The 25,652-nt window shown below is 42.7% G+C and overlaps 1 protein-coding gene across 7 annotated transcripts in view; it reads left to right on the top strand.

The window, feature by feature from the left end:
- The window catches only part of ptprt (protein tyrosine phosphatase receptor type T), a 119,819-nt gene that overhangs the window by 59,982 nt on the left and 34,185 nt on the right, over positions 1-25,652 (top strand). The window contains exons 15-20 of one of the 7 annotated variants that reach the window (XM_086117121.1): positions 1,000-1,036; positions 2,676-2,732; positions 9,891-10,026; positions 13,513-13,545; positions 23,162-23,316; positions 25,468-25,548. In XM_086117121.1, the coding sequence (XP_085973247.1) occupies positions 1,000-1,036; positions 2,676-2,732; positions 9,891-10,026; positions 13,513-13,545; positions 23,162-23,316; positions 25,468-25,548 (499 nt within the window). Of the gene's footprint in view, positions 1-999; positions 1,037-2,675; positions 2,733-9,890; positions 10,027-13,512; positions 13,546-18,818; positions 18,849-23,161; positions 23,317-25,467; positions 25,549-25,652 lie in introns of all 7 variants that reach the window. The other 6 variants (XM_086117122.1, XM_086117123.1, XM_086117124.1 and 3 more) reach the window with 6 other exon arrangements.

Raw genomic sequence — 25,652 nt, forward strand, 5'->3', positions numbered from 1 at the left:
CTCTGTCGCCATTTCGCATTGTTCACATCTTTTGTTACTTTATTTATTTTTTTGGGCATCAAAAAGTGAGCAGCTGTTGCGAATAGAAGACAATTCTCCTTTTCAACACCTCCGCTATGTAAATTTGTCGCCGGCTTAAATCTTTGGCCACTTCTACAGCTTTTTTTCCTCAACAAAGAAACAAATGTATTATTATTATTTTTTTTTTAATTGCAACAACGATTGAGCCAGCAGGTGAGTGACGAGCCAGGTGGAAACGTCTGGAAGGAAGGAGACAATAATGAATTAAAAAAATAAAATAAAATAATTTATGGAAGTATGCTACTTTAAAGTTACATTAGCTACGATGCGTGTTATAAAAACAAATCGTAGTAATACACATGAAACATATGATGTTATGTTGTGGGTACATAAATACATTCTTTGGTCTTGATTTCACATTAGAAGTGTCTGGACATGAGGTATGATGTAGAAATGCTACATTTGAGAAAAATACATTCAAAGTCAGTCAGTACCAGCCATTTTCAGACCATTTTATTTACTATAAATCTTGAAAAAAATCGGGTACCTGGGATTGAATGTCTGGATTGACCACTCGGATAGATTTTTGAAAAATTATAAAATATACCAAATTGTGACTTATGAGGTTTCGGCCCAACATCAGGACTTCATCTTCACAAACTCATTTTAGAGCCATTTAGAGCTGGCTGAGCAGTATAATCTGCAAGAATGAATCTGCCCCCAAATTTACCTTTGTGGTTGACCAGCTCCTTTGGCACCGATGCATTGGCGCAATCTCCTTTTCATATTCAGTTTATCCATTTGCTATTGTCTCAACAACATCCAGACTTTGAATCTTGAGGTGCCATGATGCTGCTCGACTACCACAGGGTGAGAAAAGAGGCGGAGGTTTACAAAAGAAAATGGACCATGACATGTCATTTCAACGTCTGAGTGAAATGTGACTCCAATGCTGCGTCTGCTCTCTTGTGGTTGCAGGAAACCAAAATCAACTGCGTGCGTCTGGCTAACAAAGGTACGAGCGTCCTTCCACATGTTGCTGCTGTTGTCGTCTTTTTTTTTTTTTCCCAAAAAAGGATGCGTTGCTAATCCGAGTAATGCTAGCCTAGCACCTGCAGTTATGTCCAAAAGTATTTGGACGCTAACCATCATCAAACTGATACCTTTGCAACCGAAACAATTGACTTCAAAATGTTATTTTTAATTTCGTTCATCAGGAAAATATTCTTATGATTACATTTATTTAAAATTGATGAAATTGATAAATTTTCATCTGTACTGGATAATTAATTTGATTATTATGTTATCAAAATGGTAAATGTCCGAATTGGGTGAATTTCAGTATTATTTGAAATCCATTGTGATAATGGAAGGCAAAACAAAAAGCAAGTCTTTTCACTCTTGTCACTGTCCAAATACTTTTGGCCACAAGTGTACCTTGTGCTGCTCAGGTGCTAAATCCACACACACACACACACACACACACACACACACACACACACACACACACACACACACACACACACGCTCTCTATCACCCCCGCACCCCCACACCGCCCACCCACCTCAATCAACAACGACATGTTATCCGACATGATTTTTTGACTCAGCGTTATTTTGCCCTCTTCGCACCACCTGCTCGGAGTTGTCAATCAAACCTAGTCTTGTTTCCTGTCTGCGTGCGTGTGTGTGCGTGTGTTTGTGTGTGTAGTGTGCGTGTGTGTGCGTGCGTCTCCCACATTTGTGCTACTGTGCGTTTGTGCTGCGTGTAACTTTGTGGCTGGCTGTATAAAGCGTCACATTATGCAACCCTTCAAATGGAAAGAAAAACAACCACGGAGGTTGCGGATGATGAAGATGACGAAGGTGACGGTGACAACAACAATGATGACAGCAGCGGTGAAAATTGCGACAATGAAGGCAACGATTAAAATGATGAGAATGATGAAGATGATGGCAACAATGGCGGGGACGATGAGACTGCTGGCAATGCCTTCCTTGTCAAAGTCAAACTGGCCTGAATTTTCAAAAACAATTCCAGGAGGATAGCATCCCGAAAAATAAGAGCCAAAATGTTTGCTCTGAACCAAAATGACTGACTTCCTGTGCTCTTTGAGGCATGACTTCTTGAGACTTTTTTTGTGGGTCTACTCATGATACACAAGGTGGATAATTTGAACAAATATCATTTCGCGGAGTCATACTTGCTTCAGGAGCTGAATGTGCTAATTTTCCTCTATTTCTACTTGTAGTCTGCCTTTGCGATGCGCTCGGTGAGAAGGTTGCAATTGCTTTGATGTTGAATTTGAGCAACTAGCCACAAAGTTTTTGTCCGCTCCATCTTTTCCTCGTCGGTTCCTTTTCCTTCCCTTCATTTGTTTTGCAAGCCTCCATCAACCCCCCCAAACACGCCGCCCCCCGGCACACCTTTTTGGGCTTCCTCTTCCTTCTCTTCCGTGTTTATTGATCTCAGTGTTGTCCGACATGCCTTTTTTCTTAGACGATTTTTCTTCTTTCTTCCTGTTTCCTTTTTTTTGTGCTTGTTGTTTGTTTTTTTTTTTGTTTTTTTGTTGTTGTTCCCCCCCCCCCCCCCCCCCTTTCTTACCCTTCTCATGCTGGCCGGCGGTGGGACGTGCGGCCCTGGTGGTCCTTAGTGGTGATAGGTAGGGGACAAATAACCACGCCGTACATTCTAGTCATCCCAAGCGAAGGTGATTATTGCTTTACAGGCCGAGTATTTGCTTCCCGTGTCATCACACAATCACCGTCGTCAACACGCCGAAACCCCCCCCCCCAAAAAAAAAACTCACTCATGTTTGACAGACCCACCCATCACCACAAACCAGACCCCTCTCACCCCCACCCTTCTGTCATCTGTATAACTTCATCATTGGTTCTAATTTGATTTAGAGTGTGTGTGTGTGTGTGTGTGCGTGTGTGTGTGTGTGTGTGTCATGCCATGGCCATTGTGCTGCATTTTGTCTGAGGGAACCCGTTTGAGCATTTTCTCCATATCTGGCATGTACTAGTGCACGCTTTGTCCGTACGAGTCTGGAAATTCAACTGGTCAGCTCCAGATTGTCCTCAGTTGTCCAACCAGGATGCCAACGTTGTCCGACTAGTGTGCAGAATAAACGACGTACCGTTACCAAAACCGCAGCAGTGGAAAAAACATTACTTTATAAGGCACAAAAATTCGACTAGCGTGTTGAACTGAATTGAGTTACATTTACTGATCAACCTACATTTATCTTACAAATGAGAACAAATAGCGTACTGGTATGGTGACCTTGAGCTCAAGGAAAATGCTCAAACGTTTTTTTTCTTTCCATCCGTGTCGGCTTTCACTGTGGTTGACTGCACCTTTTCCAGCCGATATTTGTCTTGCATGCTCACACGCGCACGCTGACGGTTCTCTCGCCACGACGTCACACGATGCCCTTCATTCAGATTCGCAACCGGATCCGATTTGCTTTGACTGCAATATCACTCACTCTGGTTCTGAGAGGATAAAATGCAAAACAATACATCTCCACTTCCAAATTGATATGATTCGCTGCACTTATAGGGGGGGAAAAAATACGTATTCATGATTAACTGAAATAACAATGCAATTCAATACAAATGACGTCAAATCTCAATTCCGACAATCTCAATTACACAATACATGTCAATTGTTCACATTTGCGATGAAACACCGCATGATTCAATCGGAGTCCAATGTGATACGATTTACCCTGGCTCCGATAGAATAAAGTACAATTCATTCTGAGTCCAAGTCGATATGATTGACTCCACTCATACAATCGCATTCACGCCGATAGCGGCAATTGCGACAAAATTTGATTCGCTCCCATAGCGATACGATTCCAGTTTCGATGCGAGATGATTCACATCTCTGATGAGGTGCCATTGCATTTGTTTGAATATCAAAATATGAGTCACTGAAATGCGATGCGATGCAATACGATACGTTTGATTGCAATTCCGACGCGATACGATTCCCTCTAATTACAATGTAAGAAGATGTGCGACAATCGCACCCAATTTCAAGGCGTTGACTGCGATAACAATGCGACACCACAGTATCGCTGACCCAAAATGAACCAGTTACGTGGAAATTGAACATTTGTCCGTTGTTAGTCAAGAAATCAATAGGGCGGGCTGCGGTCGTGACGCTAGCGCTCCTCACTTGTAATTGGAAATGACTAGTTGTAGATTTTTCATGGGAAAAAAAAAGCGTGCAGGTGTGTGAGATGTCACTTTCAATGCGCATTGCCATTAGAGGCGAGGTTGCCCGTAATTGTTGCGGTCGGAGGCGCTGATGCAAAAAGGTGCCAGCGTGACGGAAATGCGAGCCGAGTCAAAGGGGCGCCGACGGCGCTGCGGCGCGCAAACACAACTGGCCGTGAAGACCAAAGGCAACCTGTAAAATCGCCATCGCCGTCAAATTCACCAGCAACGTGATCGAATGTGATTCGCTCCGTTTAGGTTGCGATATGCCGGCTGCAAAAAATATGATCGGCGAGATCACAATACTCGAGAGTTCGCTCCACTCGCATGCGTCAATATTACAATTCACTCCAATTACGATGCAGTTCCGATAAAAGTCGCGCCGATTCTGATGGGAAACGATTTGCTCCGATTATGGTGTGAAATGATGTCGTGCCAATTGCAAAACGATTCACTTCCATTTGAAAACGATTCATTCCAATTCTCGTGGAATGATTCGCTCTACTTACGGTACATAATTTGCTACGATTGAAATTTGATTGTAGGATTCGAATGGCGCCATTCCGAGTCATTTAACTTATAATATAACGCAACAGTATTCAGGAACGACAGTAAATCTATTAATCAACAACTGATCAATTACCAAATGAAACCACAGCCATTTTGATCAACAGTGAAGACCTTTTTGAACTTCAAATTGTCCAAATCCTCTTTCTGTAAATATTCTTTCTGTAACCCTCCAAGTAAGCAGAAATAAAAACCTTGAACAGCTGCTTTTACTTTGAAAAACAACAAATCACCATTTTGGCCAATTTTCGGACACGTGGCCACCCGAACCAGTAACCGAATCCGAATCGATTTTTTTTGTGCATTCGCGTGCTTTCTTATCCAAATCCATTGATCGATCCAAAATGAATGGACGGCTTAACCGCCAATCAAAGCAATCACAGGTGGCAGCCCCGAAATCGTAACTGACTCCAAATTACGATGCCTGCGGTTCACACCAAATCCAACATGATACACTTCACTTCTGTTCGAATACAATCTGATTTGCTCCCCCTTTTGTAAGCCGATTCACGTCTACAGTACCGCACAACACATTCCCTCTACTTGCGATGCAATCTATGATTCAGTCCTGGATTCACTCCAGCCGCCATTCACACTAACTACCATCTCATGTTTGGTTTTGCCAACATTTTTATTTTTATTTTTTTAACTTTAGCTATAAGTCCCGCGATGACGCTCACCCTCCTGACTCGCAAAGACGGATGAGGCACTCCGACAACAAATATTTAGTGTTTACAAATGTAAATGCGCACAATGCATGTCAGAATCTTTGAAGTACACACACACACGCACGCACACACACACACACACACGCGTGCGCGCGCGGGGAGCGTCGTTCAGATTCGTAATCCTGTTAAACGCACTCAGTCACGCTAACGCTAATCCATACAGGAGGCAAAACCCCCCCCCCCCCCCCCCCCCGCCACCCCTGCATAAAATACACACGCAGCATTTTAACTTGTAACACACACGCGCTCACACTCAGACTTGACTTGCTTTTAAAATGGCAGCAATTTATGTATGTATACTCAATAATGTTTTGAGTAAATACTCAATAATGTATGACCGGTTGCGTTCCTCCGCCGTGATATTACAAACATGTTCCGGCGGTAGTCAACAAACGCACGCGCGCCGGCGTAAAATAAAGATGCACCTAATATCTCATTCGGGGCCAGTGCGAGAAGAATCAATCTTGTGTGTTTGGATGAGATTAAGTTTTTAATATCTGCGCGCTTCTGCGCAATTCCCCTCGGATCGCTTCATCATGCAATCCGAGCGAGCGGGATAAACAAAGCGAGGGGAAAATAAAAATACATGTCCAGAAATGGTTAAAAATAAATGTATGCAGGAACAACACCTACACGCCGGATGATGAGGATGATGATGAATACAATACTTGGCCTTGTTGTCGTGGTTACAGATGGGGGGGGAAAAAAACACCTTAAAGGGATTAAGTCTTGCATTAATAATGCTTACATGCTATGCGTGATATATCACATATTCAGATTGTAGACACATCTGAAATATGAAAAGTTATTTTATAAAAAAACGGAATTTCTTTTTTATCTATTTATTTATTTATTTTGCATCATCGGTCCTAAACAAACAAACTATGTCCGTCCAGACAGGTTGGAATTGCAAGTGAGAATGTGTCCTCAATTGCCTCACCTGGCTAAGTAATGGTGAATAAAGAAAATAAATACACATTTGAATTGACAAATGCAAACGAGCTAACAGTTCCTGTGCTATCATACAGCAAGAACTCGAGTACAAAACTCACAGAGGCAGATAGATCACCATTGATTTCAATTTCTATTGAGGACTGATCAAATGGTATGAAAATTAACAATAAGATCACAACCTGAGGACCAAAATGCTAAATGAAATGAATAAGGATGAGACATGTTGTCCTTTGGTTAAGCGCTCTTTCTGATGGGTGTGTCGGGATCAGACCGATACACGTGGTATTTCACAGTATTGTGTACTTATGAAGGCTGCCGATACCAGGCACCAATACTAAAGGCCAAAAAAAAAATCTGAAAAAAAATCCTTCTGGCCAGTAGTTGACTCACAAAACAACAGTCATTGCGCACTTAGCTATCAATTCTTATAGAATTTGTAACAAAAAACAATTTAAACTCTGGAGAATGACACTTGAAGCTTACGGTACTTTCAAAATCAAAGAGACGAGGTCTGTTTGAGTCCTCCTTCTAGTCAGCATATTAAAACTAAATTGTCCTCCTCACCCAATCGAAAATGCCACCTGCGTCGCCATTTTGCGGCAGGTGGAGTGTGCTGTCAGCTGTTAACTTGAATTCAAAAGGTCAATTAAAACCTTCATTTCAACAGTTCTTCTCTCGGACTTATTTGTGTTTAGCTCCGTAAATCCTGACACCAGGTATCACACGTTTGCGCTTCTGATGCACATTTTGAGAACACACACCAAAAAAAAAACATGTATTTTGATGTTAACAGAGCGCAATCATCTTCAAAATTAGCATTACGTTTAAAAACAATGACAAAAATTGAGATTGAACCCTTTCATGCACTCTGCATCCTGACAACATACTGTAAGTTGTACACTGTTGTAACCGCGGTCCCTGAAAGGGTTAAATTCACCGACCAAAGTCACGGTGAGCCACAGCAGAAGGATGAAAAAAAAAAGCAATATGTGCCTCGCAGGCACCGTGGATCGGACTGTGGAGTCATTGTGGGTTGAGGGTACAATTTATTTATTTTTTTAATATTCTTGCGTGGTTTTGTCCTTCTGCTGACACACCTGTAGCACCTCCCCGGGGGCAAAAGGTCAAACAAGTCGCCCAGCTGGCCTCGATAATGCCGTGACGCAGCGTGAGGTGTAAAATGTCAAATGGGAATGGATCAAATGCTCACCCGCTAACATATAGCCAGACACTCAAGTGGTTAGCGGATGCTCTCCATCGGGGCCGCCTGACGCGCTCAACTGCTAAATCCGCTCAAGTGCGGACAAATGGGGGTCGGGCACTAATGTGTCAGCGAGCGCTGGGATGGCGGCCGCCTGCGGGGAGGATGATGAAACTACACGACCTGATGAAACTGCAGGGCCGTGATGGGGCGCGATGATGGCGTTTTGATGAAGCTCTCGCCGCGATTAGGAGGGCAGGGACCACGCGGAGATGCGGGAACTCGCCGCAGGCTCTCGCAGAATGACAAACGCGCAGCTCGACGGGCCGTGGAGTGAGCCCCTCGTCGAGTGCGGTCATTAGCGCAAACAAAATAAAAAATAAAAAGAGCATAACGCTGTCCAGTCGAAAAAGCGTACATAAAGTAGACGTAGAAGCAAAATGGCATGCAAAACAAAATTGTATTTAACGGCAAAAATGTCACATTAAAAAGGGTGCACGGCAGCTAAAACGACAAGAAACAGTGTGTATCAAGAAAAGGTATATACAACAGTAAACTTAATAAATAGAAAAATTCAACGGCAAAAACAGAATGGGATAACAATACAGCAAAAATGATATTGTAAACGCCAGCAAAAGTCTACAATAGCAAAAACTGTAAACACCTGCAATCTACGAGGCATACATAAAGAAAAAACAAAACAAAAACTATTTACAACAGTAAAAGTGACACAAGTGGTCACAAAATGTGCTTGTTTGTGTAAAAATCTCAAGTTTTAATTCCCGGGGTGGAATTTAAAAAACGGACTCATTTTCTCATTGTTAAGACTGAATATGTAACATTCCCGTGATGCCTGTTCGGATGCCACACGTCTGCCCGACTTGCTTTTTATCGCGCCGCCAATGTCATCAAAAGCTTCCAGGCATTCCATTGATTTTGACAGCTGTAACAAGGCTAAAAGGTTTTTTATTCTTTCCATTTATTCCCGACATCAATTTTCCATAACGCCTATTCCACTCGGGTCACTCGGAAAGTGGAGTCAATTCCCGAGCGTCTGTCATCGGGAGCTAAAATCCAAAGTATTGGTTGTATGATCCGGTGTGGAGGGGCTCCTCTCACCCTGACAGATGAGCGAGGTGGGAGGAGGTAGAAATAATTTGGGAAAATGAGACGACACCCCTTGATCTCCTCATTGCATGGAAACTCAAACCAAACATGACGTCAGGTCAGTGCCGCACCAAATAAATGATCCCTCCGCATGACTGAATTATTACTATCACCAGGAATGTCCACTTTATGCTTTATGTTTGAAGTCGGATTTAATGAAAGATTCTCCCGCTGGGCTTTTGATGACGTCCGATGAGTGCGACCTGAGCATCCATACTTCACACGCATCACATGTCGATCCGATTGACATTAACACATGAAAGAGACCCGGGTGGGATTTGAAAAAAAATCTGAATTGAACTGTTCACATTCAATTAAAAAAAAAAAAAATCAGATACATGTTACCTATGGGGACAACATTTGAATTCATTCGTAGTGTCAATGTAGTCTAAAATGGCTGTTTTGAAAGAAAATGCATTTTGGAAGCGTTTTCTGAGACTTTTTTGTGGGTCTACCCATCTTAGACATTGCTTCCAAATTCTGTGTTGGTCAGTCAAATTGGCTGCGGGGGATGAATTTTCAGAAATGGCCAAAACGACCTGCAATGTCAGCTTTAACCCAAAAGTGGCCGCCCTCCTGTCTTTTCAGGCGTTGCTTCTTGAGGCTTTTTTGTGGCTCTACTCATGATTGGCATGTTGACCAAATTTCATGTTTTCTAAGTTATACTGGCTTTGAGGAGTGAATTTTCAAAACAATTAAAAGGACCCATAAAAATGAGTCGGAAATCGCCACTTTCAAACCAAAATGGAAAAAAAATCCACACTGGACATAATGCCGCAAACCTTTTTTTTTTTTTTGTTGGTCCACTCATGATACACAACTACAAAATTTCATGTTGCTGTGTTGCATGACGTTGACCTCCCTGCATGACTTCATACGAATGTGATGCACATCTTCACTTTGCGATTGTTGCCCGTGTCCAAGCGTTTTTGTATAAATTGTGTGACTTTATAACCCCCCCTGTGACTTTGTGTGTGTGCGCGTGTGTGTGTATGTGTGTGTGTGTGCTTCCCGCACAGGCGCCTCCACGCAGGATTCCGACGCCATGGAGCCGGAAAAACCCGTGGACGGCACGGTCAAGTTGGCGGGCGTGATTACGGGCATTCTCATGTTCATCGTCATCCTCCTCGGCCTCGTCCTCACCTTCAAGCGCAGGTTGGTCGTCGGCCTCCACGCACATCATGCCGTTTTTGGGGGAACCTATCAAACAAACTTTTTTTCCATTTTTATTTTTTATTTTTACTAGCGACACTTGGTAAAAGTTAAATACAACTGAACGGAAATGCAAATGCACGGCTCTTAAATATTCAAAAGATATACTGTTATGGAACCCAAAACAATGAACCGTACTAGTTTGAACACTATCACTGCGTTTAAATATTGAAAAAAAATAAAAATAAAATAAATTTTGCCCACAATTAGGATGTTTTGTTTTGGGGTTTTTTTTGCACACCGGCTTGGTTGAATCCATTTCAAAAGTAGACATCCATAATAATAAACAAGTGAAATTGAAGCACCTCAAACTGATCAAATTTTAAAACATTTAATACGTTAAAATATGTTAAATGTTTCGGTTTTCTGCACAGTTGTTTTTTTTTTCCACGCGAGCTGGCATAAATACAAAATAGAGAGATTTCAGCCAAATTAAATAAGAGTGAAATAAAAGTACATCAAACAATAATGAATGAGTAAATGAAAAAATGGGTGGTCAAATATTTAAGTTTTCCACAGTTTCTTTTTCTTTTTGCCACACGAGCTTGCCGCCATCGCCTCCCTCTCTTTGCTTTCTTTTTCTTCTTCTTCTTTGTTCTGCTACAAATGCAGTCAAATGCAGTTATCATCCGAACGCGTCTCCTGGCTTCACCAAAGCTAAATTGTGGTGGGCGTCTTTCCAAAAGACCTCTCCATCTTAAATAGATATTTTCAGACATTCTGGCCGCTATTACCGACAAACAAGCAGTACTTTGCGCTCACTGATTGCTTTCGTCTCGTGTTGTGTGTTTGTTTTTTTCCCCGCCTCCTTTCAGACCTTGACGCCGCACCGCTCAAAGCCTCTCCCGCTATTTCGCCAAACGTGACGTTTTATTTATTTATTTTTATCGGCATGAGAAAGCGCAACACGGAGCCTCGAGTGGCCACTCGCCGCGGAACGTTTGTGATTGTCGAGCCTCCGACACATATGCTAATGCAATCAGCAGAAGCGTCGGAGTGCTTGTTTGTTGCGATTGCGTAGCAGCGAGATTGAAAGAAAGTGTTAAAACTCTTAACGACCGCAAGCTTCGTGTAAATTTGGGAAACTCTTGACCACTGCATGCCTCGGCAATTAGAAATCGCTCGGCCCACTTGTTACGCTTTTGTGAAGTCATCACATTTTGCCGCCATGCCCAATGAGCAAAAGAGCAATTCTTTGCAGTTTTGTGTCATCCATCCGTTGAGTATACGCAATTGCAATATGAAAGCAGTTGTCAGAATATCTCGCCGGAGTTTGCCTTTGAAGGAGCCCTGCAAACAGCCGCTTCAAATCAAAATGGCAGACTTTCTTTTTTTTGGGTGGTCTACTCGTGATACGTATGCCTCCCAAATTTCATGTTGCCAAAGGAAATTGGCTTTTTATTTTATTTTTTTTACATTTTAAATGAAACCGACGGTAAACTGTCCGCTTCAAACCTAAACGTGTCTTTTCAGACATGGTTTATCGAGACTAGCGTTTTAGACACGTCTACCAAATTTCATGTCGCTCAGTTGAACTGGCTTTGGGGATATTTTTTATTTCTTTTTTTATTTTTGTAATCTGGATGCAATGGAGCAGTTAGGTATCGACTGTCTGCTTCACACCAAACAAACTGACTTTCTGCATTTCTTTTAAAGCATGGCTTTTTAGATTTTTGTTTCTTTTTTTTTTTTTCTTTTTTTTTGGTGGCTTGACTCAAGAACCAAACGTGATCTTTGCTGAGCTTGGGAGCTGAAATTTCCAAAGCAATTCGACCGGTTTTGAATCCTTAAAATGTCGGCTTCAAACCAAGATGTCAGACTCCTTTTCAGGCTTCTTGTGCCTTTTTTGTGGGTCTTCTCAGCATACATATGTTGCTAAGTCCAACAGGTCAAAGACAAATTAGTGAGACCGCTCATAATTATTTTAAAAAAAAACACACACATTTATGTCTTGAGTGCGTTATTCCAACTTCCTGCCTGTCAACAGCATTGTTGTCGAGCCTCCTTTTAGCTTCGTCCATATTTCACTTATTCCTCATCCCTCTCAAACTGTTTTGGCCTCTGTCAAACAATGTCTCACAAGCCTCTGAGAGCCCATCAATTATTTTCGGGTTAAAAAAAATTCTTGATACGAGCGCAGGCAACTGTCCGATTAATCTTTCAGCGAGACATTTATTTTCCCGGAGAAGGCAGCGGACGTCGCTAATAAAGACGCCAGTGAAGTCTTAATGGGAATGTGATGTTACCACATCCAGGTGGCCCTCGGGGGGGTTTCGGAAAGCAGCGCCCGAGGGCCCGAAGACCACGTCTATAAATAATAAACACAGCCTAAAAAACATGATTGATATGACATGTGCTCTCTGATGGAAAACGCTTGTTAGTTAAACCTTTGCAACCCAGAGGATCTTTTCTCGGAGCAAAAATGTCTCCAAAAAGCTTGAAGGCAAGATTGGAGGGAGCAGATAAATGCACACAATGCACCCCAGTGAACCCTTGTTTAAAAAAAAAAAAGGGACATTTTATAATTGTTTCAAACCTCCAACACAGTTTAAACTCTATTAAAAATACATCATTTAGATTATTCCTGACTAGTAATAAAAATGCAAAATGTTTACTGTAAAACAAAAGACAATTCAAGACACTGTATAATCAGCATCAAAAATATTCAAATCAACAATCTTCACCAAATTCACAAGTCCCTAGGTTAATGCTAGCATCAGGGTGATATACAGTAATGCTTTCGATGAGCTAACAGATATTAGCATAGAGACTGAGATGCTATGCTAGTAGAAACCGTCAAACAACTGCAGAAACACCGACAACGAAACAGAGTTCAACGTGAATTATGTCCGAGTCAAAATGTTCAAGCAAACCCTCCAGGGCAACATCACTCACCGGTTTATATTTTCCTCTGCTTAGTAGGGGACCTTCTCTGCCTCTTCTTCTTGCTCTCAAATGCACTGCATGTACATCCAATGGCGCAACTTGCGACCGCTCACAAAGCTGAACTCGGTATGATGAAATGCACTCGACATAAAACATAAATCGACGTGAACCAGAAAAAAAAATCTGTTAGAATAGTCAGCAAAGTTACCGGGTATGAATTATGAATAACATCTGTGCACCTGTGAATGGCAGTTCATCCATGAAAAAGCCACGCTACGGTTGTTTTATACCGACGTGAATGTGAGCAGAGAGTCAACAGCGGCAGTCAACCACGTTTTTCCTTTTTCTGTATTTGCACGCACAAAACATTTTGTTTTGGGGGTGGGTCTCAATAAAAAGAAGCAGCGGGCCGACTGTGATGAGTTCTCTGACTGTGGTCTCTCGCCCCTTTTATGTCTCTCTCTCCATCCTGCGTCCTGGTTTTGGCTCCGCCCCTTCCCGTCCTGCCCCGTACCTGCCTTCTTGCCCTTCTTGCGCCGATAGAGAGATTCACACGTGGAGAACTCTAAGCGTGGGGTATCGTATGTTTCCTTTTTCGCATTGCCTCTCTTCCTCCACCTCCTTTGTTTCTTCTCGCTTCTCTTCCACTTCTTTTCCCTCCTTGAGTCATCGTCTCAGCAAACGCGCCCGTGTTCCATTCACAATTCACTTCAGTCGCATGTCAAGTTCTGCTCCGATAAATTTGCCCAAATTAGATTGAATTAGAGCAGCGGTGTTAAACATACGGCCCGCGGGCCGGAACCGGCCCGTAAGAAGGTTTGATCAGGCCCGCAGGATAATTCAAAAGTGAAAAAATGCATAAAAGACACGGAATGAATAGTTTTAATAAGGTGCAATTCATGAAATATCCGCTAGGGGACACACTGTTTTGATCAGAGGAAAAGACAACATTGTTTTGATCAGAGAAGAAGACAACAGCAGCCTCAGTCTGTCACTGAGACAGACCCAACACAACAGACGCTATCAAGGACATTTGAATACTTTATTCTTTACACATATAGCACTCTCCTTAGTTTGTAAGGTGTAGGCAGGGATTAACGTACATTTAGATGTTATATGCTCGTGTAAATGGTTTATAAATTCCGTTTAATCTTAAAAGTGCATTACTATATTTTTCAATACCAATTACTTGTTAAGATTTTGTGCCTTTGTACAGTCAGTGGGATCAGTTGCAATGAAAACATAATGTTTTGTAAAAGATATGTTCATTAAATTTCAACATTTTCCTAGTGTTCATGTGCTTCTTTAGACCAAAACAAAGGAAAGATTTTTAATGGTCCGGCCCACTTGACATCTACCGAGGCTGTATGTGGCCCACAATGTGAAATGAGTTTGACACCCCTGAATTAGAGTGAGACAAGAGCCTTGTTTCATAAATTCCCATGGACAGTTTCCAACATTGAAAATTGCTGTACTTTTTGCAACCCCTCGACCGGATTTAATTTTGAGGGTAACTCGTGACACGATATGATTGACCCCCCAATAAAAAAGCTTTAGAAATCTGTTATCGTGATTCCACATGAGTGCCAGTTTGACTCGGCAACATGAAATTTGCGGTGCCTATCATGCGCAGACCCAAGAAAAAGTCTTTGGGTTGCATGCCCGAAAATTATCAGCACGTCTGCCGTTTTGGTTCGCAGCAGACAAGTGAGTCATCATTTCGAGGGATTCTTGCCCCCGCAATTGTTTTTGAAAACTCAGCCCCCAGATTCAGTTGGACTAACCGACGTGACATTTGGTAGATATGCAAATGGTGAGAAGACTCACAAAAAGTTTGAAGACACCATGCAAGAAAAACACACAGGAAGTCTGCCATTTTAGTTGGAAGCAAACGAGTATCGGCGCCAATTTCTGCGATGCTGACCCCGTGGAATGGTTTTTGAACATGGGGGCCCTGAAGCATGTTTGAAATCTGGTAGACATGTCGATCATGAGTAGACCCACAAAAAATCTCAAGAAGCCATATGCACGAATAGACACGGAAAGTCTGCCTTTTTAAAAAAAATGTTTAGTGCAAAGTGATCACTTTAGCTTCAATTTCACCATCTCCATCAAGTAAAAGATCCATGGCGATATAATTATAACGATTGTAAAATAATCACAGTGTGCACGGTAAAGGAAGCTCCGTTTATTATCCGTCATATTTCTTTTGTTAACGGTGGCACAATTGACATCCGATGCATCCACACTGAGTGGTTAGCCATAACAAGATGAACCGTTGCTATTTCCTGCCGGTTTTGTGTGGCAACACGCCCCCTCTCCCGCCCTCCCCCACCTCTGATCACCCGACCCCCACCGCCGAATACCCAGCCACCCTGACATGGTCCCTCCCCTACAGAGTTTTAGACATTGTTAAACGGCGTCTTTCTGCCGGGACCTTTCACCTGGTACCGTATAGCACGGCGGATTCTTTCATCGCTAAGTGGCTGAAAAGTGCCCGTTCCACTCCCGCCAGGGAAATTGGCTGTGAGTCGTTCGCGTGCTGCCATTGTTCAAAGAAAGTTTCTCCCGCTAATGGCTGAGCAGGGTGAAGCAACATCTTCACAAACCGGGCTGATAAATCTGTGACGTCTAATCAAAAAAAAAAAAACAGAACAACAACATAGTTCAATAATGTGCGACCTTTTTTTTGTTTTGTCTTTGCTTTTTTGCTCAACTTACCCCGTCACTCCCCAGACACTCTTTCTGCTCTATTTATGTTCCGTTTTTATTTCTTTCAACTAAAACGCAACATCTCGGTCTTTGTCGTTTATTTTGCCCACAGAATAGAAAAAAGATTCACCGGAAAAAACAAGGAATAGGACAGATTCAATTTTTATTAGCCCTGCGATAAGGAGGCTGCAGTTTTACAGCAGCAAAGTGGAGGCACAAAAATATATATTTTTAAAAAACAACAAATCAATGAAATAATAAGAAAAAGCAAAATCAAAACCAAAAAAATTTATGAAAAAAGTTGTTAACAATCGTCGTTAGCATTTTTTGCATCCAATTCAAAGCATTGCATCTTTCCTGGCGCGAGCATCAGGATCCACCGGAAGTCCGTTTCACATTTTGGTGATCGTCCCACAATTTCCACGCATAATTCCACATTTTTAATGCATACATTAATGGAGACCTTTTACAGATTCGCTTCAGCCATTTGCACATATCAGCACTCCAATTCATTTCCAGTTGTCAGCATTGCTGATTTTCTTGTCGTCCCATAAAAAAAAAAGCATTCTCCAGTTATTAATTACGATCTCATAAAAGGGCTTTCGGATGTGATGCGCGTTGTGAATGAGCTCAGCACAAGTGCTGCCTGCCCGCCACGTCAAATTTGGCTCTTTGTCTTCTGTTCGCGCACACACGCCGGCCGGCCGAGTGTTTTTTCTGCGCCGTATTAATATTTATGGCCACTTTTAACATGTGCAGCTTTTACGGCGCGGCTCGAGGCGCTCTACACTTTATTAACATCACGAGGAGGCCGTCGGCAGAGCGGCCCGTTAAAAAGCTTCCTGCCGAATGTCAGCGAGGAGGAGCTGGCAAAATAATATCGAGCGAGAGGACTTTGCCCACAGACGTCGCCATTCCGTCTTGCCCATGTGACGCCCGCCTCACTCAAATCAGCATTGAAACCTGTTATGTTCCCAACGTTTGGTTTTTATTTTTGGGGAGGGGAGTGGGAGGGGATACAAGGTGACAAGTTTAAATATGTCACACCAAGGACGTTGGTTCAACCAATTGTCTCCAAACTTTCAACTTTGGATATATTTTTTGGTGGCTCTAGATGCTGAGTGGCAAAGTCAAAAATCAATTGTTGACAAAGCAAACGGTGTGACACAGAATCTAGAAGGGCCTCGGCGAGCACCGTCCAGAACTGTAATTATTCTGTAACGTCTGATGACGCAATCACCCCAAATCTTTTTGGGCTTCAAAAACAAACAAACAAACGAACAAAAAAACTCAGGCCGCACAAATCAGCTCGATATCACCTGATGGGACAAATTACATCAAGTCATATCTCAAAATCAAAGCGCTTGATGAGTACCTTGCACAACTGTCATTATTTTGCCAATTACACTTTCTACAGCGACACATGTTTTTTTTTTTTTTTTTTACTGTCAGCAATGTAACTCCACGCATTAAATCACAGGTACTTATTGATATATTTTTTTTCCAATTTTTTTTTTCTGGAGTTTCGGGTACAAAAATAAGAGCCGTCTGAAAATGTGTGTTACTCAGCTTGATGCAGGTCACACCTCAAATGAAATGGCTGAACAAACACATGCCAATTTTGTAACGTTTTTTTTTTCCAATCCAACCTCCAATCACGATGCCATCACTCATCAAATTGCTTTTGTGTGAAAATGTCTTTTCATTTCTTCAATCCAATTGACCAATCATTTCATCCAAGTCCGACCTGAAATGAAAAGGTCTTCACAAAAACTCCTCAGAATTGTCGTTATTTTACCAACAGCACCTTGTATGGTGAGCCGATCACCGAAAGACTAGTTTCATTTTGAAGGAGGAAAATCTCGCCCCAACTCCAGCGCTTTTTAAACTCACCAATTCGCTCGATAAAACTTGACTCGAGAAACGGCAGTGAGTCCTACCTCAAATTGCAGCGCCAAGACAAGCGCCTTTTCAGAACTGTAATTATTTGTCTCTGTCCTTTTTGTGCTTGAACATGTCACCCATTTCTACCACTTAGTCAACTCACAGATCTTTTTTTCAGTGCAACCTTGTATGTTGACGTCATGACTCCAAATGTTTAGTTTAGTTGAGTTTTTTTTTTTGCTTAATCACTACCCAACTACAAAAATGTTAAAAGAGTGGGTGAATGAATGACACTGTGGTAGCGTGTGTATGTGTGAGAGTGTGTGTGTGCGCGCATGTGGGTGCCTTCGTGCGTGCGCGTTAATATGTTTGCGTGCCGCTCTTGGGAACGCAGGTATCGATCCTGGAACCCGACATGTCGTCACGCCATGACTTCGATTGGCTTGTTATCTTCCCTTCTTTCTTTGTTCTTTTCTTCTCGCTCTTTTCTTCTTTTTTCTTTTGTTTTTGGCGGGTGATGGAAAACGACATCAACAGCTTTTTTTTTTTCTTTTAATGGCCACATATCTTCTTGACTGTGAAAACATTTTTTTTAGGTAGGGCAGGGGCGGAAAGAACAACACACAGACAAGAAATACTGAATAGGAACTCAATTGCATTTTTTAAACACGTTGAAAAAAAAGGTGTTTTCATTCCAATAGTTTTTCATGATATTGAAATCACAACTGTGAGTCCAAACGCGTTTGTTTACAAAACATTTTAAAAAACATTCAATTAAAACAAGCCACAATATGACAATGGTAATTATAATACAATTAACATGTCAGCAAATGAGCTGCAATTAAGTTGATTAAAATTAACTCTTACAAATGACATGAGCATGTTACTCGACATTTAATAAAATATATTTTTTAATGAATATAGTCACCCAAAATAGTTTGCTTGTTTTAAACCCCCACCCCCCCAAAAAAACAATGCCAAGGCAGCATTTAATACATCTAAACAACAAAATAGATAATAATGGATGTAAAAAAAAAACCTAACTTAAACAACAAGTTCTGTTAATGCCCAATAAAAGTAAGAATACTCATCCAAATAATAGCGCTAATGAAGAAACCCAAAATAGAAGCCAAAGGTTGCCGTTCCCGCCATTCACTAATCAATTGACTGGTTGTGTTTGTCCTTCTTCTGGGTTGTCGCTTGTCTTCCTTCTTCTTTGCTCATCACGGGCCTTCACCTTCACCACGCTTCAGAAGACATGCTTATTCCTACTCTTATTACCTGTAAGTAGACGCATCATGACCCGACATGCTCATTCCTCCTCCGCGTACACGTCGGCCCAAAAAATAAATAAATAAATATATATATATACTGTATATAAAAGTGTATATATATTGTACGTGTCTATATCAGTATCTACTCCGTATCCAGGACCAAATTGTTGGCGAAAGAAAAGCCCAGAGTGGTCACGGGAATAACATGAATCTGACAAAAGTAAGATGAAATGAAAATGAACCAAAGAAAATCCGACACTTTGACTGAATTATTTCGAAAGACCAACCGAATGAAACAGGCCTAGACAAAAATGACGCTAGCCTTCACTTGAGACTTAGTTGCGCGACCCTTTTGAGGCAATCGCGACAAACCAAATTTTGGCACATTCAACTGTGGATTTTTGTTCCACTCCTCTTGAGCAAAGTGCTCCCGTTGCCTCAGCTTTGAAGGCCTCTTTCTCCAGACGGCACGGTTCGCCTCCAATTCCACGGATGTTCCCTAGGGTTTAGGTCAGGGCTCGTAGAAGGCCACTTCAGAATGCCATTTTTGTGTGTTTTGACTCATTACCCCGTTGCAAGACCCGCAACTGAGGCCAAGCTATCTGACACCAGACAGCATTTTTCTCGCTAGAATCGCTTAAGACTTAGTCGAACCCTGCCCATATTCAAGACATCCTGTGCTAGATGGAGCAAAGCAGCCCCAGAACAAAAGAAAGCCTCCTCCGTGTTAGGGTTGGTGTTCTTTTCTTGCTCTGCCTCCTGTGTGCATTTGGCATTCTCCCAGAGGCCGTATGATTGATATTCAAAAGTGGTCTCCTCATTGGTCATCTCCCATGAAGTCCAATTTGGCTCAAACGGTGACAAATGGTGTGATAAGACACCGACGCAACCTGACCTTGGAGTTCACCTTTCATTTATTTGGAGGTGGTTTTGGGCTCTTTTGCTACCGTCTGTATTTTCTGTCTCTTCAATTTGTCAATTTTCCTCCCGTGGCTATGTCCAGGGAGGTTGGCTCCAGTGCCGCAGATCTCAAATTTCTCAAGCTGTGCAACTGGGATCACGGGAACATCAAAACAACTCTCCTTGACATCTTCTGTGCCGTGTTTATGTGGTACGCGCCATGCCAACAACGAGCACAGCAAGTCATTGTCACCCGTGGCGTAGACCAACCGACTGACTGATGTGATGCTTAATAAGAGGACACGCCTTGGCTATATGTGTGCCTGTAGTCAAATTATTATCTTTTTTTAGGGGTGCCATCATTTTTTTGTCCAGGCCTAGTTCATGAGTTTGCCTTTTAAAATAATTCTGTTGCATTTTCTTTGGTTGATTGTCATAAAAAAAAAGTATAAAAAGTAGTATACAGAATACTACTTTTTGCCTAAAGGTTAAATATTTTGCCATGATCGTCACTAAAAATGCTCTAGATTTTAATTTAAAAAAATAGTGCTAAAAAATGGTCCAGGTGACACAAAACATTGATAGATTTGACTCGAAAAGTGGGAGGGAACAATTTCACATTTGACTTCCTCAGTATGTCCAAATACTTTTGTCCAACCGAATGAATCAGAATAGTTTTTTTTTGGGGGGGGGGGTGTTCCCCTTATGAATCAACATTTTCCACCCACTGGCACACATGTTGACGTCCTGCCGTCTTCCCCAAGCTGTGTCTGTCTGCCATCCTGTCACGGCAACATGAAAGTTTGTTTGGGTTTGGCCTCCAGCCGCCCCTCAAGCCTCCTCCAAAGTCTTGGCTTCCGGATATTTTCAGGTGGCTCCCGCCTTGATACGCCACCTTTGGAGATCCCCACTGTCACGAGCCTGTCACTCTGCAAGACAACAAAACCAAACAATGCGTGGCGGCAAACCTGTGGCACGTTCCACGGGATGACTCCATAATATAGTCCAATGTGCAGATTTGTAACAGCAGCCGCATCTAATCGAGATTGCAATCAACGAGCGAGAAATGTCAAAGTGACGGGATTAAGGAAGATTTCATCCACTGCCTCCCCAAAGACTTTCTGATCTTTGTTTCTGAAGCGAGAACAGTATTGATTTTGACTGACAAGATATTTGAGGGATTACCGTGAGGCTTTGTTTGTCGACCTGGTTATTTTTAGGCCCGCTGGAACCTTTTAAAGATTCTGCCCCTGAAGCCAGTTTGACTTAGCAACATAAAATTTGGTAGTCACATTGATCATGAATAGACCCACAAAAAAAGCAATGCCTGAAAAGACGATACAAAAATTTTAGTGTCCCCCTGGCTGTGTCCAGGGTTCGTTCGAAGGATCGCTTTGACTTACCAACATATATGCTAATAGTGAGCAGACCCACAAAAAAAGTCTCAGGCAGCCATGGAAAAAAGACACGGTAAATCGTAAATTTTTGTTAGGAGCAATCATTTTAAGTCAACACTGGTTGAAGGGCTTTATTTAGACAAAAGTAGTGCTTTACCACTATCTGACAACACCTTGGCACCAAAAACACGCTCTCTATCTTGAGCTTTCAGAACATAAAATGGCTTCATCATCAATCCTGCCCCCCCCCCCCAAAGAAAACCCCAAAAAGAAGTTGGGATGATTTGAACCCGGAGCTCGTTAGCTAAACGAACCCTTCAGGGCAGCTAATGTAGCAAACGAGTGCCAATTAAAAGACGGTGTTTTCACTCTTTCGTTCCCCCACTACCCAAAGTGGCTTCGCTTCATCTCATCCGGCTCCCAGACAACGGCGCCTACCGGGGAGGAAGGAGGGCGGCGCTCGCCTCATCGCCTCCTAAAAAACATTCACGCGTCGCTCATTATCAACGCATCAAACGGCGGCAATTAATGCTCCGGGGGCACAAAGTAGTCCATGATTCCCAGTGCGGTTGGCGCCCACTCGCCTCACCTCGTCGCTTAATGAACTGCCGCGTGCGTGACATTCATTCGAGAGGGATTAGGGCGCACTCATTGCCACTTACAATATGCGGGGAATTTGTCATTGAAACGAGTCCATTAACGGGATGAATATGAGCCGGGATAGCGGAGACCGTTGCTCCTTTTGCCTTGCCGAGAACGCACAACTGTGGTCGAGAACCCTCTGGCCACTACGCTGGGTCCACCTCGCTTTTCCAGACACTTGCCTTCGCGAACCGGACACTTGGACTTGTGATCTGCCTACAGCCACCATTTTATAAAATCTGTTGTCTTTTATCTGTTAAGTTTCCAGACAACTTGAACTCGCGAGCCTGCAAATTTTTGCATACTTCTACTTCATTTAAGCTCTGCTTTATGGAGAAATGTGAAACATGAGCGAAAGATGCATCCAGCCTTTATGAAGTGTGCTGTTACTTTTCGAGGCAATCTGCTAATGTTAATTGATTGTACAGGCAACCAGGGTTGCCTTTGTGCTTTGGACCACATGGGTCTTAAACGTGCCCACTGACTTTTCAGAAAGATCTGTTACCCTACGGTCCCCTCTCACGGAGTCAATGTCTTCATCTTCTGTCTGCCAAGTTTCTACAACTTCTAGTTGTGAACTGTCTAATTTCAGGACACGATTTGCTGCATCCTGTGGGCACTGAGTTCTTACAATTTTCTGCTCTCAGCAATTCACTATTTGTAAGACACATCTCTTGGCATCAGTGTCTTCCTCTTCTTCTGGTGTACTGCCACATTTTTGAACAATTTAACTTTTGAACAACCCATAGTCTCACCAGTCCTACAAATCTCTGATTGGGTCATTATGGTCACATGATCACAACAGGTGCTTCCCTAGTACCGAATATGTCTGCGCACACAGACTGTGGCTGCAACATGCCAAAGCACATATGTTGTTTATTTTACGGCAATCGATCATGGGTCCACTCGAGACCTTGACTTTGTCCGGATCCGGACCACGGTCTGCCACATTGTAGACACTCGTGAACTGCTAAATTTTGCCTCATTTCTATCGGTGAACCGTTGCATGCAGAAACATAGTGAAAACATGCATCCCAACTGTGTGGACTGAGCTATTACGTTTTCCGAGCAATTCGTTGTTGTTCAGTCTCATTTCTTGGGGTCAGCGTGTGGTCGGCCGGCAAGCAATTGTCCACTCGTGAAGAAGCTTTGACTGCGAGTTGTCAACAGAGCTTTAGGCTGCGGGCATGTTGTGTAGCGATTCCTCTTTTCTCTCTCCATCGTCTTGACTTCCTTCTTGTTCCCAGCAACCCTCCTTTCTCTGTTTAGCAATTTGAGAGCCAGGTGCATAACCCAGATTTGGATCCAGGATTATGTGTTTTCACGTGTTGTCAGCAGCGCGGTCTCATTCGCATTCCTCCGTTGTGTGGTTCATACCAACAGGAAGTTGGCCAAGAAGCACAAGGAGACGGTGAGTAGCTCCACTCAGCAGAGGGAGATGGGGCCGGTCAACACGGCCGACAAGAGCACCACCAAAGTCAGCACGCTGCACAAGGACGACCCTTTCTCCACCTCCAGCCAGGACCTCAATGGATTCAGTAAGTTCATACATGCTCTAATGGATGCGAGGGACTGTCGAAATCCCGGTCTATGCTCGAATCCTTCATCCTGGTATTTTGTCTCCTTCACTATCATGGTGACAAGGAGTTTCGGAGTTGTCTGTTTGGATAAGAGTATTGCAACACGTGGTCTCAACATGTCGGTGGAGTCCCCCAGGATTCTGTCCTTGGTCCTTCCTGTTGTGGTTATTAACTTTTTAATTCAAAGTGCATCCCAAAACAATTGTCTGGATGTGTCATGGAGTTTTGCCCCAATACTTTTCTCCAAACTCCAATTTTCTCTACTTTTCACTTAGTGGAAGTTTCCTGGTAGTTTCTGTGGCTCTTCACCATGACTAAAAGTCAAACTCATCCATCTAAGCTTTTAGATTTCTCTCTGCTGTGATGATTGTGCACTGTGCGCGCGAGCGTGTGTGTGTGTGTGCGTGATGTGTGTGTGTGTGCGCGCGTGTGTGTGTGTCCTCCATAATTAGACAGAAGCATATAGGAGGGTATTTTTCTCTTCAAAATGTCACGCTGGCCTTTTGTGAGTGCTTAGCCATTGAAAGCCAAGGTTAGCAGAGAAGAAAGAAAGAAAAAATGAATGAAAGAAAGAAAAAAATGGTACTTTGTCGGCACCGCGTGCTGCACTTGTAAAACACATCCTCGCACCTGCGTCACTTTTGTTAATATAGAAACATGGCTTACTCATGGAGTTGTGTGCAGGGGCGTAGTGGCTATCGGGAATTTGGCGAGATTCCTGAATGGCCGCTCCACAGTCTTCTGTTACCTCGTTTGCAGCACCAGCTGGGCATTTGTGGTAGTGTTGTGGAATGGTTTGGATACTACTTGGCAGGCAGGACTTTTTGTGTCAGCCTTGGTTGCTCTGAGTCTCACGTTGCCCCATTGTCATGTGATGTTCCACAGGGTTCAATCTTGAGGCCTCTGTTTTTTTGTTGCATTTGCTGTCCTTGGTTTTCCTTAAGAATGCTTCTTATTTCCTTTCATTACTATGTGGATGGCAATCAGATCTATGTCCCGCTGAGCAAAAAAAAAAAAGACGCTTTCTCATTAAGAGAACTTTTGTATTGTCTGGAGGAAATCAAAGCCTGGATGGCACGAAAGTAAATCTCGTACTTCAAAGAAAAGAAAACAGCAGATGTGGCGCTTGGTCCCGGGGATCCTTGTAAATTTCACCCGGTGTTTTATCTCAAGCCAACAATCTCAAACTTGAAATTCTGAAGATCTTTGCCGAATGACTTTCCACAGAAAGCTGTTCTGTTGAAATTATTTAGAAAATATGAACAATATGTAATTGCTTGATTTCATTCAGTGTGTTTAATCAATTAAAGTCAAAGAATTTCAAAGCGACCCTTGCATCCTTCCATTTTTCCATCTGCGGCCTTCAATTGATAACGTGTGCACGACGTTAGGCAAAACCTCCCTGTCTATTTTTAAAACTCGATCTTAGAGCACATTTTTATTCCTCGGCTTTCGCCTCAGCATGATGCTCTGCATTCTTTTATCATTCATTTTATGGTGTTTTCTGTTTTTATGTCATGAGTTTATGGGTTTATCTGTCTTTGTTTTTATGCCGGATTTTCACTTTCTGGACAGCTCTTTGTATGCAGCTGTAGTCATTGCCTTAAATAAAGTTGTGTTGAGTTGAGACAAGTCTTAGTTGTGTCTTCATGGAACCATGTCTCCTTCCTTTGCATTTTCAGGCCAAAGGAACACGAGAGGTTTGTTGTTAGCTTTAGCGAAATAACTTGGGAGAAGAATGGATCAAAGCGTTTTTGCGGTTGTTGCGCAGTCACCCGTCTTTGCGCTCGCAATCAAAGCGTGGCGTGTTTTAGCGCTCTCTGCATGTTTTCTTTTAGAAATTCAATATTTGTCGCCATTAGCGTTAGCGCGTTGTTGCTGCTTGTTTTGAATACGGACGATTGATCTCGCTTTTTTTTCCCCCTTTCAAGGCGTTCTGTGATGTTTCTCCTATGAGGTTACTTTACGCCGTTTCTCTTTTTTTCCTCCCTCTTTCTGTGTCCTCCTGCTTCCTCATCTCGCTTCCCGCTGCTGCTGCTGCTGTTTTCCATCTCGCCTGCTCTTCACCTCCCCTTCCTCATCCTCCTCTTTTTTCCCCCTCCCCTTCAGCCTCCCCCTCTTCCTGCTCCTTCTCCATGCAGGGAAGCAAGACGCTGCAGAGCAAATCCCTGCTCAATTCCTACTACTCAGGTATACACACACTCTTACACACACACACACACATACACACACACATAATTTTCACAGTAGAAAAAGTGGTTTTCCTCCATGTTGAGATATTGTCGGTGGAAAAT

The sequence above is a fragment of the Hippocampus guttulatus genome, chromosome 8, assembly GCF_054856545.1.
Source record: "Hippocampus guttulatus isolate MCC_2025c chromosome 8, RoL_Hgut_1.0, whole genome shotgun sequence".
Classification (NCBI taxonomy): Eukaryota; Metazoa; Chordata; class Actinopteri; order Syngnathiformes; family Syngnathidae; genus Hippocampus; species Hippocampus guttulatus.